This window comes from Labrus bergylta, chromosome 1 (assembly GCF_963930695.1).
Source record: "Labrus bergylta chromosome 1, fLabBer1.1, whole genome shotgun sequence".
Taxonomy (NCBI): domain Eukaryota; kingdom Metazoa; phylum Chordata; class Actinopteri; order Labriformes; family Labridae; genus Labrus; species Labrus bergylta.
The window spans coordinates 8,870,533-8,888,939 of NC_089195.1; the positions used below are offsets into that span (position 1 = coordinate 8,870,533).

The 18,407-nt window shown below is 40.1% G+C and overlaps 2 protein-coding genes across 2 annotated transcripts; both read right to left on the bottom strand.

Annotated features, from left to right (window-relative positions):
• Window positions 1–691: 691 nt before the first annotated feature.
• pcyt2 (phosphate cytidylyltransferase 2, ethanolamine) lies at window positions 692–11,521 on the bottom strand. Its single transcript, XM_020654396.3, has 12 exons — window positions 11,254–11,521; window positions 8,166–8,254; window positions 6,505–6,666; window positions 6,226–6,377; window positions 5,674–5,715; window positions 4,436–4,574; window positions 4,244–4,326; window positions 3,970–4,047; window positions 3,542–3,607; window positions 2,652–2,717; window positions 1,551–1,639; window positions 692–1,463 (listed from the first exon to the last, which is right to left on the bottom strand). The coding sequence occupies exons 1-12, from the start codon at window positions 11,376–11,378 to the stop codon at window positions 1,346–1,348; spliced, it is 1,209 nt and encodes a 402-aa protein (XP_020510052.1). The 5' UTR covers window positions 11,379–11,521; the 3' UTR covers window positions 692–1,345.
• A 1,401-nt stretch (window positions 11,522–12,922) lies between these two features.
• On the bottom strand, window positions 12,923–18,342 carry sirt7 (sirtuin 7). Its single transcript, XM_020654394.3, has 10 exons — window positions 18,157–18,342; window positions 17,881–18,018; window positions 17,200–17,304; window positions 17,047–17,117; window positions 16,880–16,952; window positions 16,688–16,786; window positions 15,950–16,186; window positions 14,935–15,015; window positions 14,740–14,846; window positions 12,923–14,460 (listed from the first exon to the last, which is right to left on the bottom strand). The coding sequence occupies exons 1-10, from the start codon at window positions 18,259–18,261 to the stop codon at window positions 14,256–14,258; spliced, it is 1,221 nt and encodes a 406-aa protein (XP_020510050.2). The 5' UTR covers window positions 18,262–18,342; the 3' UTR covers window positions 12,923–14,255.
• Window positions 18,343–18,407: the final 65 nt, after the last annotated feature.

Sequence of the window (18,407 nt, forward strand, 5' to 3'; positions counted from 1 at the left end):
AATAATTGGAAAAAAAGTCATTTTGTGCACACACACACACACTCAAGGGTTTATTATTTACCAGAAAGTAAAACAAAACAAAAAAACATGGAGTATGGGTATTGGATTTGTATGTTCATGGATGGTTTGACGTGTTTTAGATTCAGGAGCCCTGAATATATGATGGTATTTGAAGATTTGAGACCCAAAAACAAGTAAATACAGTATTTTGTTTTAATTTTCCCCGCCATGCCCTTCATAGGGAGCCTACATTTTTTAAGAACTTCTCCAACCCACTTTCTTTTGCAATGATATTCAAATTGTAAAATGAAAATGAAAGCTTATCCATACAATTTCAGAGCTCTTTTAATATTTACATCAACACTGCATGTGTCTGAGTGGGAGTCCCTGACAGAAGAAGTAGTCTGTTATATCCCTCAGCTGAGTGACTCCTCTGGGGCCCTGGACCCGGCAGATTAAAGTCTCTTTGTGTTTGTAACGAGGTGACGGTTTGCTGTTTTTTGTTTCAATCCGAGAGCAGCATGAGTGGAACAGGGCGGCTCAGATTTAGCAGTTTCTTAGCGGCTGTGGCCTCATTTCACTGATTCACTGAACTGTGAAAATGTGCTGAATCTGCTGATCCAACAAAGATCTCTGTCATCAGGCTGCGCACAGTACACACACACACTGCTGTAACACGGACATCAGGGGACACTTTGCAATATGAGAGTTTTATTTATTAAAAGGGAGATTTACACATTGTTATATAGTGATTGAGAGGTTTAAAATTCTACAGTATTAGTAAAGTGAGTCCTGAGCCTGCCACCAACACATGACGCACAGAATCATATGCCCCATACAACAGAAACAGTAACAAACAGTGAGCTTCGACAATGCATAAGGTTTGCAGAAAAAGTTAGACAACTGGGTCCCAAGTATTTCAGCTCTTGGGTTGTCTTGAAATGAGAAAAGAGGACGTTCTAGTTTTCTAAAAAACTCAATTTTGAAAGTGGACTGAGAAAAACGTAAAACGCTTCTTTAACACTAAAACATTAAAATTTCTCTCTGGATGTTTAGAGAGATTCAGCAGGATCAGTTGTTGTATGTGTCAGGTTTTTTTGTCCAGGAAGATCTGTTCTAATCCCATTAGTTTGAAGGAGTCTGTATAGATGGTGAAGCTTACACAGCATTGTGTAACACGCACACACACATCACAGGATTTTGTACATAGTGGACTTGTAAAGATAGACTGGCTTTACAGGTCGTCTCATGAAGGCGCAGTTTACATCGACATAGACATCTGTCGTGGTCAGTTGAGTCCATCCTCTTAAAGCTAAGTGCACATAGAACCAGGTCCGAGGTGTCACTAGTGAGCAGCCTCGGCTGCAGCCTCACTCTGATCCTGCTGCTCTTTCCTCTTCATTGCCTCGATCACCGCCATCTCCTTGGCCTCCTTCTTTTGGTTCCTGGCCTCAAACTGCAGCCTGGGAACAAGCAGAGGACAGTAATCAACCAGAGGTGCAAATATTTAAATTGGACAGAGTTCATTTAAAAATGGAGGTGTTCCTGACCTGTTTTCAATGATTCTCTGGACAATGGTATCAGTGGTGAGATTATTCCCAATGTCAATTGTCCTGAATATCCCCCTCTTCTTTGGCTCCTGAGGGAAGAACACCAATACTTTAATCAAAAGGCAAAAGGTCCCCTCTTATCCTTTGTGAATGAGGGTCTTAATAGATTTACCAAAGAGGGAAATGTTAGAAAGTCTGAAGGTTAAAGATGTAAAAATAAACCAATCTGAATTGGTGAACAGACTTGAAGATCAGACTGCATCAGTCCACAGAGAACTGTATAATTAAAAATGCAACATGAACTAGTTGAACAGTTTTCTTAGCTTGTTCTGCAAACTCTGGTCAGTGTCTTTAATCTCACAAGACTCTCATGTTGACCCTTTTACCTAAGTATGTGCCCCCAGCAGCAAGACAAATCTCAGGAACGGCAGGGCTAAAAACATGTAACACTTTTCATCTGACAACTGTGACAACTGGGCAAAGTCTCTGGCTGTCATGGCATCAACAGTCCCTTTTATTTCTGAGGCTTACAACTGTACCGTGTTGTTGAGAGTGATTGCTTGTGAAAGGGTTAAAACGTGATTTATTTTATTTAAGTTCTATTGGATATCAATTTATGAACAAAGACAAACCATAACAGTGAGATGCAGAGCGAGTTCCAATAATGATGCTTAAATGTCATGTAGACTTCATGTTCACAATCAAGGGGAGACTAATGTAAATGTTATTATTTTAACACAACAACACTGCTTCTGAGCAGAGCTCTGTGATTTGTCCTCATCTCCTTTTAGTGTTCAAATGGCTTTTAGTGTACCGAATCCAATCCAATCAAATCAGCAAAGACAGTAAAACAAAACAACATTATTGTGAACATGTAAGGTATGGTGTAAAATGAAGGCAATCAAACAATAAAGTCTACACTTCTGTGAAGGTAATGGGCAACAACTTAAGTAGTGTCAAAGATGTGGTCCAGGAGAGGTCATAAGGTCAGGGATCTATTTCAGAGCCAGGTAGTGTCAAAAACAATTTTAAAATTGAACTGACCAGAACTCTGTTCTCTATCCGAGCGGTACTCAGATAGAGAGGAGAGCTTGTACTCACAGCGTAAGGGTCTGAGGAATCCTTGTCTGGAAACACTTCTGTCTTGCCGTGACACACCAGGTCCACCTGCACAGAAACACAAACACACCCTGTTAAACCACCCAGCATGTACAGGGTTATATATGACATTATTGTTGCAAATACTTTTATCTTCCTTGTTCTCACCTCACTGTTTTACATTTTTCACACGTAGTTCTTTAGTGGCTCACAAATAAACTGGTGTCTGTGCTTAGTTTTTCCAAAAGGAAATGATTCCTAGTCATCGTTGAACAAAACTCATCTAGTTCTGAGCTGAAAGAGGCACTTTAAGCAGCAACAATATGAGTAACATGTCAACAACAAAAACATAAAGCAGACATTTTTTATTTATCTAAGGTTTGGAGATACGGATGACTGCAAGTTCATTATCTATTAAAGTAGATGTTTTTCCTTCCGTCCACAAGGGGGCGCCACATGTTTCAGTTTGGGCACTTCAGTAGTTGCACTCTACATAAATAATGTTTTTACATTAAGGCCAAGTATTGTTTTAAAAACGTAGAAAAATAAAAGTGCTCAAGATTTTATTTTATGTAGAATTTTGATTACAATGGAAATGTGCTGGTTGTCTTTTTTAATACATAGTAAGTCTTTCAGAAGCTTTCTTGCAATCTTTCCACATCAACACTCATCCCCAAAGTCAAAGACAGAGAGAGAGAGAGAAATGGAGAGAGAGATAGAGAGAGAGAGACGAGCGACTCAACTACTGATCCACAGTCACCCCAAGGCCAGACCTCAGAGTATCTGTGACCTTTGTGTCTGTACAGCAGCATTTTAAATTTTCAAAAAGGCCCTCCCTAAATCTTTAAATCTAAAGAAAAAACAAAGAAGTCAAGTCTTCAAATGTAACTCACCTTGAAGTGATCCAACAGGTCTTTGCCCACCGCATAGGGCGCTCCAATCACCACCTCTCCCACGTACTATACAGAGACAGACAAGAACAATAATAAGTCATTTGTGATTTTTTTGTAATGATTAAGCTTTTCATGCAGTGCAAATGTGTTCTTATTGTTTACTGGTTAAACTTAATCTCTTCTTCATCATTGGCGTGGATTAAAAGTGAAGACACGTTTGTTTTGTCTAATGTTCTAATAAGTGCTTTTAACCTTCACACACACACACACACAGTACAGAGGGGGGACAGAGACTGTACTGTGTTGTTCAGATAGCTGAGCAGCAGGAATGGAGGAATCAGAGCCAAGTTCAGGCTTCAGTACTGTGAGCATGCATGTTAGAAATACATCCAACTGTGCTAAATGTTTAAAGGTCTGTGAGGACTTACCCGACAGGCCAGCACACTCAGCGTCCTCTCATGGATGTTCATGATTGGATAGTTCTTCCCCTTGTACCGATTCACTTCCTGAGAACAGGTTAAAACACTTCAATCAAAATCACAGAAGGGTTCAATTATTGTCTAAAACTGCAAACAGTTCAGAAGGACGTCTTTCTTATAAACAGTAAAAATGTCTCAGCCACTCTCACCTGAACTTGTCCCAAAAACTTGTTCCACTTATCTTAAAAAATGCATGTGTGTATGTGTGTGTAATTAGATGTACCTGGTCAAAGTGCAATCCTACGATGACGTAGGGCCTCTCCGCCTGCTTATAGACCATCTCTAAAAAGTCGACATGTCCGATGTCTGCAAGGAATATGTGGTCAAGGCAAAAACAACTAAATGTAGCAGATAATAATCTTCACAAGTGTTCATAGCTCAGTCAGATCCGGTCATTCCTGCACGATAAGGATACGGAACAGGTCGAATGCCCCGGCCACATAGATGATGGTGTCTCCGGGCTGAGGCTCCTTTCCTGAGGCGAACTGGATGATCTTCTGGGACGTCTGGAGGAACTGAGACACTCCTGTCCATGGACTGTGGCCTTTAGGACCCTTGAACCAACCAGAAGACAAAAGCTTAGAACTAAGAAAATGTAATAAAAGCCAGCTCTGAGTTGCACCAGCTGTGGGTTTATTCAAACGTAGCCTTGTTTGAATGTCATTTCTAATTTAGGATGGAGTTTACCTACTACTAACATTTAAGGTGTTGACCAGCTATAAGATAGTTTCAACATAGGAAGTTACAACTCAAGTCTTACACCTAGCTCCTGGGAGGTGTAAAGTCCATTTGGTTGTTATGGTGAATCGTTTTGAAAGATGAGGGATGAGGAGGAGCAGAGGGGTTTTACCGGCTGTTTGTATCTGCACTTCATTCACCAATGAGAGACTGAATCCTTTAGAAATGGAAGATGACTTTGTTTTGTACTCCTGCTTTTGTTTTCAATGAGCAGAGCCAGACACGCAATAAGAGTGATGTTAAATTACCTTAAATTGTTGGGGGCGCCGGTAGCCTAGCGGTTAGTGCGTCAATCCCATGTACAGAAGCTTAAGTCCTCGAGAGCGGGTGGCATGGGATCGAATCCGCCCTGTGGCTCCATGTCGTTCCCCACTCTCTCTCTCTCTCTCTCTCTCTCTGTCTCTCTCTCTGTCTCCGGTTTCTGACTCTATCCACTCTGTCCTATCTCTAGAATAAAGGCATAAAAAGCCCAAAAATAAATCTTAAAGAAAATATGTATTACTTTTTGTTGTAGCTGAAGATTTTCACCACTTGATGATGCTGTTGATATTCTACACTCACTGTTAAAGGCACCAGAGGCGACACTGTCAAAAACACTACACCAAGAGAAAAGCTTTTCACTGATTGGTCACATGAACTTGAAACGTCATTACTGCGACAATATTTTGGTTGGATTGGGCGTTAGGCTCTCCTACTTAAGATGAACCTTTCATCCCGAGGTGTAACCAAACAGTGACACTTCAGTTAAAAACTAACTAGATTAAACTTTGCACCATAATTTAAGACAGCGCTTATAAAGTGCTGCTGCATACAGGCCACAGTTCCATTAGTTCCACTAGTATCAGATATCTTCTAGAATCATGTTTCATTTACAAAGTTTAATTTAAATAAAAGTTAAGTAAAAGTGCTACTTACTTTCCCAAAGTTGTCTGTATGCTGCTGGTAATCTGGGGTATCCTGCACCAATCATTAGGGGAGGAAAACAAACAAATAAATCATTGCTCAGACACTTAATAACGTGTACACACACATAGAGACTGAAGCTGAAATCAGAATTGTATATAGAGGAGTTGAAGTGACTAGACTTAAACTTTAGACTTTACTTTATTGTCCCCAAGGGGAAATTCTTTTCCACTTCACAGTACAGTTATGGACAGCACGCGACAGATAATCACAGATGGACAAACACAACAAGATAACATGCATACAAATATATAGACAGAGTGGGACTGGGGTGTTTTTATTTTGGTCTTTTGTTGAGGGCTGCTATGGCTGCAGGCACCAGGCTTGTGTGTGGCAATGCCTTCATATACAGCCTTAGTATTGAGACTGTTACCATACATCAGGACTCGCTCTGGCTACATGTGCAGCAGTAAATACTGTTGGAAATGTAATGAAGCACACAATAATGCCTAATAAAAGCTGCTATCATTGTTTAATATTTGGTATGAAAGCAGCTTATCTCACCATGTTGCTGTGATGGGCTTTGGTCATGAGGAGCATCCGTCCCACCAGGTCGGTGGTGGACACGCCCTGTGTGCGTCTACATTCCCGGTAACGGCCCTCGCGCTTCACCTCCTCATACGTGTCCTTACCATCGACCGTCAGTGTGATGTCATCTGGTCAACAAAAACATTGATGTTACTCCACGATCACATGTGTTGGTTTGTTCTGAGCTCAAGATAACTCTCTGTGTGTGCTGAGGACACGAGGCAGGGGTCAAAGATTTGCCCTCTGCTGGCTCACCTCCGTGCACGCAGAAGTCACAGTTGTATTTGTCCAGAGTCTCCAGCGTGGTGACGTAGGGTGCTCCTTCTACTATCTCATCCACCCACTTAATGGCCCGCACCATCTTGTAGCGTTCCTCCTGAGTGAAGACCGGGGGGCCCTTGTGCTTAGAGATCTCAGCTTTAAATGAAGAAAAAAGTGATCTTTTGTAAATGACTGGCACATCACCAACATCTGGATTGACCCTGAATAACTGCTTATCTACAGCTATTTTACAAAGCAGATGTTCCACTAACTTTCTCTCCAGTTAGTTTTATTTTCTTTTATGTTTCCAACTACAACATATTTGACATTTATTTAAGACTTTTTCTGTGCATGCCTTTTACAGCTATTTGCAGAGCAGCTACAAGAGATGAGAACAGCTGGCTGGGTTTACAATTGATATGTGGTGACTGATCAGAAAGTGTAGCAGGCCTAGTTGTGTTTCTATTATGGGGATCAAACATTATAATATCATCAAAGAAAGTGTTCTAGTTGAGGTCATTCTTTCATTCAAAGCATGAGACACTCCTCTGATTGGTTCCATGACATGAGCTTATAATGATGTTAAATGGAAAGTAATTCCAAATGACATCAATGAATAAACACAAAGTGATGTGTTTTACTTCATTATATAAAATGAGTATTACTAACTGTTTAATTTTAGTTATGAAAAATAAACAGGAGGGTAGTTTAGTGAACGTTTGCAAAGAATGCAGATGTTATATTGATTTGTAATTTTACCGTATTGAATTTGTTGAATTACTACAGTGCAAATGAATCCACAGATCAGCGTCTATGTTAATATTTTGAATCAGGCAGTCATAAAAAATGGAAACACAGAGAAGAAAGAGTTTATAAAAAATGTCCATTTGAACAAGTAGAAACAGAGGTCCACTTCCTCGTCATCTGCTCGCTGTATGAAGCTGTCAGAAAGAGCGTCCTGAGCCAGGTCACAGACACAGAGCCACACGAGGATCTAATGAGACTACGTTCAGCACACGAGCATCAATTTATACTTTCAGCCACACAATTTGTAAATGACTGCTACCTTTTAAGACAAGACGGGTAGTTTGTTCACTTCATTTTGATTATTTTTGTAATAATTTAATTGTAATTGATTTTATTATATTTTTTGTATTTTTGCATATGTTTATATGTATCTATCGAAAAGTGTATTAAATAAGATATAACATAAGTGTTAACTGTTTTATATGTTATATAATTGTTGATTGTTTTGATCATTTTTGGCTTGGTAATAATGGTTATTACCCTTCATGCCAATAAAGCATCTTGAACTTGATCTTAAAATATGCTGGAGTGAGTGTAGTTTTAAGACAGATACCTTCAAAAACCTTCAAACACATTTGAGAATTACAGGACGCTTACATCTATTACAAAACCGTGTTTATCACAAGAGACATGATTCTCAGTTTCTGTCTTTCATTACCCTGGTGTGTTGTCTCTTGCCTTGTGCAATGCTGTGTTTATTTAGATTTTATCAACATTAATGCTGTTGTTCTTTGTCTGTAGAGAACATAAAGTCATTCACAGCTGAGTAAGAGTGAAAATTAGTGGTTGAAAATAGACCTCACAGACGTATCGACACCAGGATGTGTGTTTGTGTTTGGCCGGCTTACCGTCTGTATGCACGCCGACTATGAGGTAATCTCCCATGGCTTTGGCCTGCCTCAGCTGGTTGGAGTGACCATAGTGAACCATGTCATAACTGTGGAGAAAGAGAGAAGAGACAATGAGCTCATCAGCGAGGGAACGAGAGACACTGCCTGAATGACTCAAACTATACATTACAAACAACAAATAGGGATTTGTCCTTAACAATTAGCATATTAATGATCTTTTAAAGTGCTCTCAGCAGGTTAGCACTGATTGACTTCTTAAGTATCACTGTTTTTTTGTCTTTCCTTATCTTCATTTTATTCCCTTCTCATGAAGACCCTGTAGTTCAGAGCACAACGTGCAGTCTTTGTTTTAAATCAAGCATTTTAAACCCTTAAACACAGAGAGATTTTTTTTACTATTGTGGTTAATAACGCTAAAGTTTACTGGGAGAAAGGTAATGACCAGAGGAACCACGGGTTGGATGTGCTAATGTTTATTTACTTTCTGCTATTCAGTAACTTCTGTAGTTAATGTTTGTAGTGCCGTGACTTTTTAAAAATGGAAGCCAATGTGTGTTCTCCCATATTAAAAAAAACAAACTCAAAGTATAAACTGAATTCAACACCAAGTCTTTTTGGATCAATTCATTCTGAGAAAATTCTTCTCTTCAGGTCCTTGTAGAGATGTTCCTCACCTCCAGTAATGTTTGTTCAGGTTTTTAATGAAGATGTTCTTTTTTTTAGTGCCCTGCAGCTTTACATTTTTAAAACAACTCAAGTGACAGGATGGTCCACTTTCTGCAAGAGCTGAGCAGCTGGCGGTGTGGAGCTCAGAGTATGAAAGGAACCAAGAGTAATATGAGTAATATCTCACTAAGATGACTGATGTTAGTTAAACCAATAAACTGTATTGAGTGACATTGAGAGGAGATAAATATAGAGTCAACTTCCAAGACGCCATTACTCAGACCTGTACACCTCTATTTCACCATTATGATCACACTATTGTATTTCTGGGTTTCTTTAATAAAGATCTCATCCGTCTGTCACTGTGCTTCCAACGCGCAGACCTCTCCTCTATAATGACATTACCACAAGCTGTTAGTGTGACTCTCTTAACCATAATCCCCCGACATCCCTCACCTCACCTGGACAGGATCAGCTGGACACTTAGCTCACAGTCTTCTTGTTTAGTGTGAGGAACATTTAGATCAGAGTTTGTAAAGTCATGATTTTACATTAATAATACTTTAAGGACAGTTATAGTGTTGGAGAAAAGAGAGTAACACAGCTTAGTGATCCCTTTTTTTTACTGGTTTGCTTTTGGGTTGTTTTCTGTAAGACAGTGTACAACTGTAAACGTATTTCTCTCTTAAGTTTAATTGAATGGAGTCAGAAAATAATAAAAGAAGAACATGTGTAGAAGCCTGGAAGCTTTCAGAAAATGTTATAATCGTGCATATCCTTCAAATAACTAGACAGAACAGAAATGTATTTTAAGAATACATTTTTACCCATAGCTCACCTATGGTCGTGAGCTATGGGTAGTGACCGAAAGAATAAGATTGCGGATATTAATGGGCAAAATGAGTTTCGTCCGGAGGGTGGCTGGGCTCAGCCTTAAAGATAGGGTGAGGAGCTCAGACATTTGGGGGGAGCTCGGAGTAGAGACGCTGCTCAAAAGGAGCCAGTTGAGGTGGTTTGGCCATCTGATTAGGATGCCAACTGGACGCCTCCGTTTGGAGGTTTTCCAGTCATGGGGTTATACCAGAGTTTGTGTTGGAGGGGTTATATATCCCTTCTAGCCTGGGAACGCCTCGTATTCCCCAGGAGGAGCTGGAAAACTTTGCTGGGGAAAGGGAAGTCTGGGTTGAGTTACTGCTCTTGCTACCACTGAGACCCAACCTCGGAAAAGTGGAAGAAAATGGTTGGATGGACACTTTTTTTCTTTAGATTCCCTGATTTCCCTGATTTGGTGTCCCCTGAACCCACAAATAGTACAAAGTGTTAAGTTAAGATATCAAAACATGAAATAAATACATAAGTTCTTCTAAACGAACAGCCCTATAATATTCAATCTAAACATCTTTGCCAATCTGCTGCTCTTTTTCTCTCTTGTCTCATACCATTTCATCTATCATACAACGTCTCACCTCTGACCTCTTCGGACCCATCAAAAAGAGGGAACCCCTGTCCACCACACCAACATGTTGCTTTTCATCGTAATGAACGACATGTGCACTATGTTGGTTATTTATAACCACCAGTCCACCACATGAGATGACAAATATGTCAGACCAGCTATCAGCAAACTACTCAACTGACCACTTCCCTCTGCAGCCAGAAGGTCCACACAAGAAATGAATGCACAGCATGATTCAAGTCAGTTGTGACTTCAGCTCCAAAACGATGAAAAAGTAAAGCTTACAACAATAAAATGACAAGACATAAGTTTCTTACTTATAAATGTCACTCACAACCAACACAGAGATGCTTGGGTCATACAGACAGACAGACAGACTGAGTAAATTAAGGTCATTGTGTTCCCAAAATTCCCCAAATAAGGTCAATACAAAACAAACATAAGCGACTGCTTCCAAGGTTCCTACTCAAGGATCTTTCTCACTACTAACCAGAGTCTGTTTCCGGTATGGATATGATTTTACACACCGTAATATCCTTCATAACCTCAGCCTCACCATGAGGTCAAGAGCATGTGGACAGACATGACCTTAGCCCCATCGCACTACATGACACACAACCTTATATCGAGTATAGAAGACAGCAGCTCTACTACATGATCATTGAGCCATTAGTTTTGGGCTGCTGGAGCAGAAAAAGACACGATGATTTGCTTTAATTGTACGTGAAAACACAAAGTGAGTCAGTGGTAATATAAAGCTATAACATGGTTATTAAGGTAGTTAGGAATGACGACATATTAAAACTCCTGTTGCTTAGTTACAAACTGCTAAAGTAAGAAGCTAGCTAGCATTAGCATTCCCCCCCACTATGAGTTGCTGGTGTGTGTTACATTATGGTCACGTGTGTTTTACAAAGTGTGAGGTGAGTTTATTAAAAACCGTGTTCGGGTACAGAGACTCACCAGCCGTCACACCACAGCCGCACGACCCGCTTCCTTTTCTCCGGGCTGCACACTGAACTCCTGCTCTCACTGCCACCGGCTTCATCCCGCGGGCTGTCGGTGGAGCAGTGGCCGTTTTTGATCATATCGAAACACCTCCCAGATAAAAACACAAGTTAAAAAAAAGACGTTCACTAAAAGACTATTTATAAAGGACGTATTCTCGTCCGTCTCAGGTTCGGACAGGAACAGAGAGTGACACCCACTGGCCAACGCCTCCGAGCTCATGCCCTACGTCACACCCTACGTCACATCGAACGAATCCTCTCACGCTGACGTCACTGTCACGTGATCAGATCCTTCAAAGAGTGTTTTTGAGTTTTACATTTTGAGTACACTTAAAAGGGAAGTGTTTCTTTAACTCATCATGATTAATTAGACAACCTTTGACTTTTAGTTACTTTACAGATTAAGATTTTACAAGCTGGCATAAAACACATTTTATGTTGTTGAATATTAGGTTCAGATTGTAACACAACCTGGAGATTGTCATTTAAACTGCATGACTACTTTAGATTATTTGGATAAAATACTTTTTAATTAAAAAATAATCTCTGGCAAATGTTTCACTACATGATTTCTGTTCTGTTTAAAGACAAAGGTAAAGATAAACTTTATTGATCCCCATGGGGGAAATGTTTGTGTTACAGCAGCTCAAGAAAACAGGAAACAGGAATATAATTATTACTAATAAAAATAAAAATAGAAGTTAAAAATCAAACATATTTACACCAGTTAAATAAAAAAATACAACAATAGGATATTACACGGTATCTACACTTCCACTTATGGAAAGAGTTATTGTTATTAAAAACACACATTAAACACACATTAATCATAAAGATCATAAAGCCCCTGTGAGAAGTTTTAACTGATTATAAAACAGATTGAAATTAATAGTGACACTTCATAATGACCTTTAAAAGCAAACAAGACCATCTGTGACAAGCTAGACTATTTTTTAGTAACCTTAATGCCTGTAACTGTCAACACAGGGTATTTGTCGGACGAGATGATTCCCAGCACACTGAAGAAACAGCCTTTTTAACAGCAAATATTCGTGATTAACAATGCAGTCGATTGTTACAGAGAGTAGAAAGATGTATGTGGTGTGAAAACCTTATCTGTTCAGGTACTCAGGACAAGATCAGTGAAGAGATAAGACCTATCGGTTTGTCCAGGGGGGATTGCTTAAATCGACACAGATAAACACAGAAGGTAAGGTGTCTTTTATCAAAGGATTTTTATATTTATTTAACCCATAATACAGCAGGAAAGTTAAATATTTGTCAGTTTCACATTTTGTGCCTTGAATTGTGTTATAGTTAACTCATATAAGAGTTTACTTCTCAGAGTACAGTCACAGTTTGGAAGTGAACTGTGTGCTGTGCTTTTAAACACCAGATAACACTTGACAGATGTCAATTCATAGTCACATGGTTTAGATTGCAAATTGGGTTCTATTTGTAATAAGCCAAACAAGCACAATTACCTCTTGTAAAACTAAAAAGTATTACAGTGCTGTAAGAGGTTACACAAGAGTAATTTGAAGTCTATAAATAAAGTGTACAATATAAAAATACTTATATTTAAAACAACGGACCAGAACAAAAAAATTGATACACACATATTAGAATCAGAAACTTTATTGCCTCACAAATATAACATTTATTTGTGTGTGAAATACAATGAAACAAAGGTGTCTCCACATCCAGTTTGACCTCTGGTTTGGATATTAGGAATACTGAACACTGGTGCCTATTCTGACTCTGGAAGATGATGAGGTTTTTATTCACACTGGATCTCCCTGAGCTATATCAAGAGAGACACATTTTGCAATCACTTAAGTAAACAGTAACTTTAATGAGAAACAGAGGACTGTTCAAAAATCATTCTTTCTTACACTGTTGTGGATAAAAAAAAGTTGACAACAGCAGAGTCTCTGCATTAAGATTAAATGTAAACATAGGAGAAATCAACAACTGCAGTAAACAAAGCTACAGTACTCGCTGTACTTTAGAGCCTGAAAACCTGAGGAGAGGTGACAGCCGATGGAAGGAGACTGTTGTTCAAAATATATATAACTTAAGTCAACAAATTCATTCAAAACATATATCAATGTAAATAAACTACATTCAACAACATTTTCTGAAGAAAAAAAATTACTACAAAAACATGTAGAAACTGTTAAAACAGTCAAATCCTCTTAAATCTCTCATCAGTTAGAGCTGTGAAGTTCAGAAAACAGAAATTTGGCCATTAGTATCGCGCTGATCTTCTCATGTTTTCTAGTCATAATCAAACCCGATGCCACCTTGAATGAGCTTATATACAGTATCCTTAGACATCAGTAATTCAAACACCTACATAATGTTAAATCCAGCAGCACGTTGCACATCTAATAAGTTATTGTAATGCACCATGTCACAACTTGTGATAACACTCGTCTTGTGTTTTTGCTCTGAGCACCACTTTTCAAATGTAGAAGTCAGGACGGTGAACAAACACTGTCGTTGTTGTTTTTATCAAACACTCAAGAGTGAACAGCCAGCAGACTGTCAGGAGGTATTTGTTGACTTTGACAAGAAAAAAAAAATTGTAATCACACAACCCACCTTCAAAACCTCCAGCTATGTTTCCTTTAAGGTGTTAAAACTAAAGCCACTTTCAGACCTTGCTAATACTTCAATCTGCAGGTTGTATACGATGTTGATGTTGCAAAATGACATTTGCAAATTACAAATACTCAAAGTTATTTCCTTTGCTCTCTCTCTCACACACACACACACACACACACACAAACACCCGTAAAAACTCAAACACACACACACATTGCATTTGGCTAAATGAACCAGAGGCATATCAGCACCCTGGAGTCAAATTCATCCTCATTATAGGACTGAAATAGTAATCCTCTGTTGGGATTGATCTCTTTGCATACGTCATCCAATGTGTCTTTAAGCCTATGAAGTTTTTTTCTTCTTCCTTCCTTTGCGATAGCCTCGTCCAAACCAGCCGCCCTGTACAGCTGCGGCTTCCTCTGCCTGCTTCCTGCAGTCAGGTAAGCTCTCCTCCTGCCCATTAGGGGGCGCTATGACCTCACGAGTGCAGCTGTCATCCTCTTCTGGCAGCAAAGGAGTGGCTAGACTGAAGATTGGGTCCTCCAGCCTGATAGGACAGAAAAAGGTAACTTAGAGTAAAAAAAAAACTGGATTTACTTTCCTATTTACTGTGCGCGGGAGAGAGAATCTTTGGGGATACTTATAAATACAAGTCTTGACCAAACTTGAATAATGCATGTGCAATCAGTGTGAGTCACTTAATAATTTTCACTTCTATCACTTAAATGCAAAACCTTAGCTTTGACAAAAGTCAATAGAAAAGATTATTTTACAGAAATACAGTTCTCATAGAAAATTGGATGTAATTACATCCTGTGGTCCTTACCGGTCATACACAGGAATCTGAATGCTCAGCTCCTCCATTAGCAGCCTCATGACATCATCGCATTTGCCATTTATTTTCAGTACAGCCAGATCATCTTTTGGAGTCCACTATGGGAAAAAAGCAGAGTCATATAACTTGCTTTGATTTACCACTGCTGAACTAACCTCTTTCAGGAAGAATTCCACTTAAATGTACCTGGAGGTTGACAATGTAGAGTTTTGGCCTTCTGTTTGCTGGTCTGTTCATGCTCCACAGACAGGCATATTTCTTCAGCACCTAGAATTGAAAAAAAAATCATCAGCATACTACCTTGTTTGTTTACATGATATGCATTAACTACTGCAACTCCCTACTGGAGGGACTTCCTGCATGCACTATCAAACCCCTGCAGGTGACCCAAAATGCAGAAGCGTTCAACCTACCCTACGCTAACTTGACTGATTTTCAAACTACCAAAAAAAGCACCCAGTTACTGCTAGCATCACATTTAAAACCCTGTTGCTCGCTTACAGAACAGCAACAGAAACGCTCCTCCTTACCTAAACTCTATAATCCAGGTCTAAACTCCCTCACGCTACACTCTGCCAATAAAAGGCGTCTGATCCAACCTTCACAACAGGACCCAAAGTCTCTAACTAGACTTCTTATCTGTCGTTCCATGGTGATGAACGAACTACCAAACTCCATTCAATATGCAGAATCCCTTTACACCTTTATGAAAAAGCTAGACCCAGCTGAGTCCTCCAGAGTCTGTGATTAGAGCCGCTTCCCTAGCAACCACCTGCTCTTCATAGTAACAGTTTCTTCTCCTTTCTAACGGCGTGCTTTCAAGGGACGGAAGACCTTTGCTATGCGCAATTGGCCAATCACACTCCAGTATATAACACAGCTGTGTAATAATATCAATCACTTTGATTATGCTGCAGATCTGTGTTAAGTTAAATGCACTTGGTTGTAAAATGGATGTTTAAGAGATGCACAGCCAATTTTGTTGTACATTTGTCATGACAACAGAGCCACGGTCTTTTTTCAAACATCATGTGTGACTTAAGATCTCATAGCAGTACACGTAAAGAGCTTTGTTAAAAAATACTCGTATTTAAAAAGAGGTTAATAATGTAATTTCAAGATTAATGAACGTTATAATCTATGATGTCTAATTTTAATAAACCGCATTATATTTACAAGCACAGGTGGATATAAACTCTACCTTTAGACTGGAGCCTAAGCAGAGAATAACGTCGGCCATGTTGGCAGCCTCTGCAGCTCCCTTCCAGTTGAGCGGTTGCTCCAGTGTCCCACGTTCTCCAAAGTGCACTATGGTGTCCCTGAGTTCGCTTCCACAGTGGCTGCACCTGCGACCTGTACCGTGTCTGTGCAGCGATGTCCGCTCTGTCACGTCGAATAAACGCACATACTCTCTGACTGGAGAACAGGATGTACACACCTGAGGAGAAGATAAACAAACACATTCTCAGGGTAACTTTATTAATCTGTCAATTTCTGATCAAAAATATTTTTGAAAGAAATGTGCAGAATCTCTAGAGTCAGGAGGTTAAATGGAAAACAGACTTGAGCTTGTATAGTGCGTTTCTATTCTTCTGACTACTCAAAGAGCTTTAACACACTGATGTCAGAGGCGGCTATGTTAGGTGTCTTTTAGTAGTAATTAATCTCATTCATACACATTCAACCACCAACAAGCAGCTGGAGCAACTTGTGGTTAAGTGACTTGGCAAAGGACACATAGGACATGTGTTGGAACTTAACCCCTAACCTTCTGGTTGAAAGATAACCGACTCAACCACTGAGCCACAGCTGCCTGCTGGGTTGTAATTCGTTGTAATGCTGGGTTGTTTGAGAGTGACTGGAGGAGAGAAGCTGAGGACAGTGTGTGCATGTGAGCGAGAAGCTGAGAGCTGAAAGACTGGAGCTGTGTGTTTCTCACCTCGATAAACATGTTTCCATGAAGCTCAGACAGAGCTTGTCTGGACAGTCCGCTACGCAAGTGGAGTCCATCGCAGTTCTGAGAAACAACATGCTTCACCTTAAAAGGACAAACACACAGAGACACTCTATGAAAATACAATGAAAGGCACAATAAGAACAATGAACAATTAATAATCTAGGTCTGAGATACCAGTGTTTCCTTATGAAGCATCTTTATGCACATGTGTGTGACGGTCGGCTCAGCTTTACTCAGGTCAGACGAGCTGTTTAGAAAGTGAAACAAGACGATAAGTTCCCTAGTAAATACCCTTCAAAAGATTAGTGTGATTATTAGAGATGAAAGACGTCATATCACACCTGACTGTCCGGCCCTTCTGTAGCTGTGTCCACACCCCGTTAGGACCCCTGTAGTCTGGGATGGAAGCTGCCTGAAAGGAAATACAGCATCAGTCCTGTTTAAGGAAGTTTGAAGAGAAAGGGGAGCTAAAGATGCAGCAGAGTTTGGCGTACCGTACTGATACCGGCTCCAGTGTAAACCACCAGGTGTTTAGCATGTTTGACTGCATCAGCGAGCTGTCTGACTTTACTTCTCAGCTGATCGGCATCATCAAACACCTGCGGATAGGTCACGGGGGGGGGGGGGGGGGGGGAAATCACACATTTGTTTTGTATTAAGCAACAGCCACAGCAGATTTATGTCATTGCTGCTCAAAGTCAATATACACAATAACAGAGACAAACAAAGCCTGATTCTCATTTTCAGATCCAAGTAGCACCTCTTTTAAACTGATGGTCGCGACAGAGCAAGAACATTCAAACAGCAGGATTCCTTCTCTGGAGACTATGAACACATGCCTTTAGTCTTTAAAACATGTCATATCCACAGAAAGAAACAATGCTATTTTTGTAAGGGAATTTCTGAAAATTAAAAAAAAAAAGTTTGCTGAGCTGACATGAGGGATTATCCTTTCGTTACGGCAAAAGTCCCTTGTGTTTATTTCAAATACACACTATTATTTTCAGACTTAAATCTCTAGTGCCTTTTCTTTGTGAGGTTTGTTTCATCCACAGCCTATGACTGGCACACCTGTAGTCAGAAACCATTGAAGCAACCTTCTTGATTCTTCACCAGGTGATCATAGACCCCCATTCAGTGAGTTATGTTGATAGCAAACACTCCCTGGACCTCACCTCCTCCTGCTTCCTCTTGAGCACAGTGCTGCGGACTTGTCTCCTGCAGAGCTCCTCCACAGTCTCTCTGTGCAGCAGTAACACAGCGGCCTCCTCCTCAGACCGCTCAGCCTCCGGTTTCTTCAGGACCCGTCCGACCTTCAGTTCACAGGAGAACAGAGAAACCGGGTCACACTCACCGGATAATACACCCAAGACACAATTAACACCCTCTACTAGCCGGCTACCTTGAATTATCTAGCTAGCGGCTGTAAATGTGCTGCTGGCTCGTCTTACCAGTCTGAAAGTTCTCCTCTCGCTCTCTCGTTGGAGTATTTTGGCTTTTTCCAAAGCTTTTCTTTCCGTCCGTACAGATACACCGGTGTCTGCCTCCTCTGCCATGCTGCTTGAAATCAGCTGAGAAGCAGCTCTCTATTCAAAACACTGCGTAAAGCCCAGTGATCAGAAACACCCGGATGTTTACCGAGTAAAGTTGAGTTTAAACCGCGTACAGCGCCCCCTGCAGCTGGGAGTCTTAAAGTGTTTTA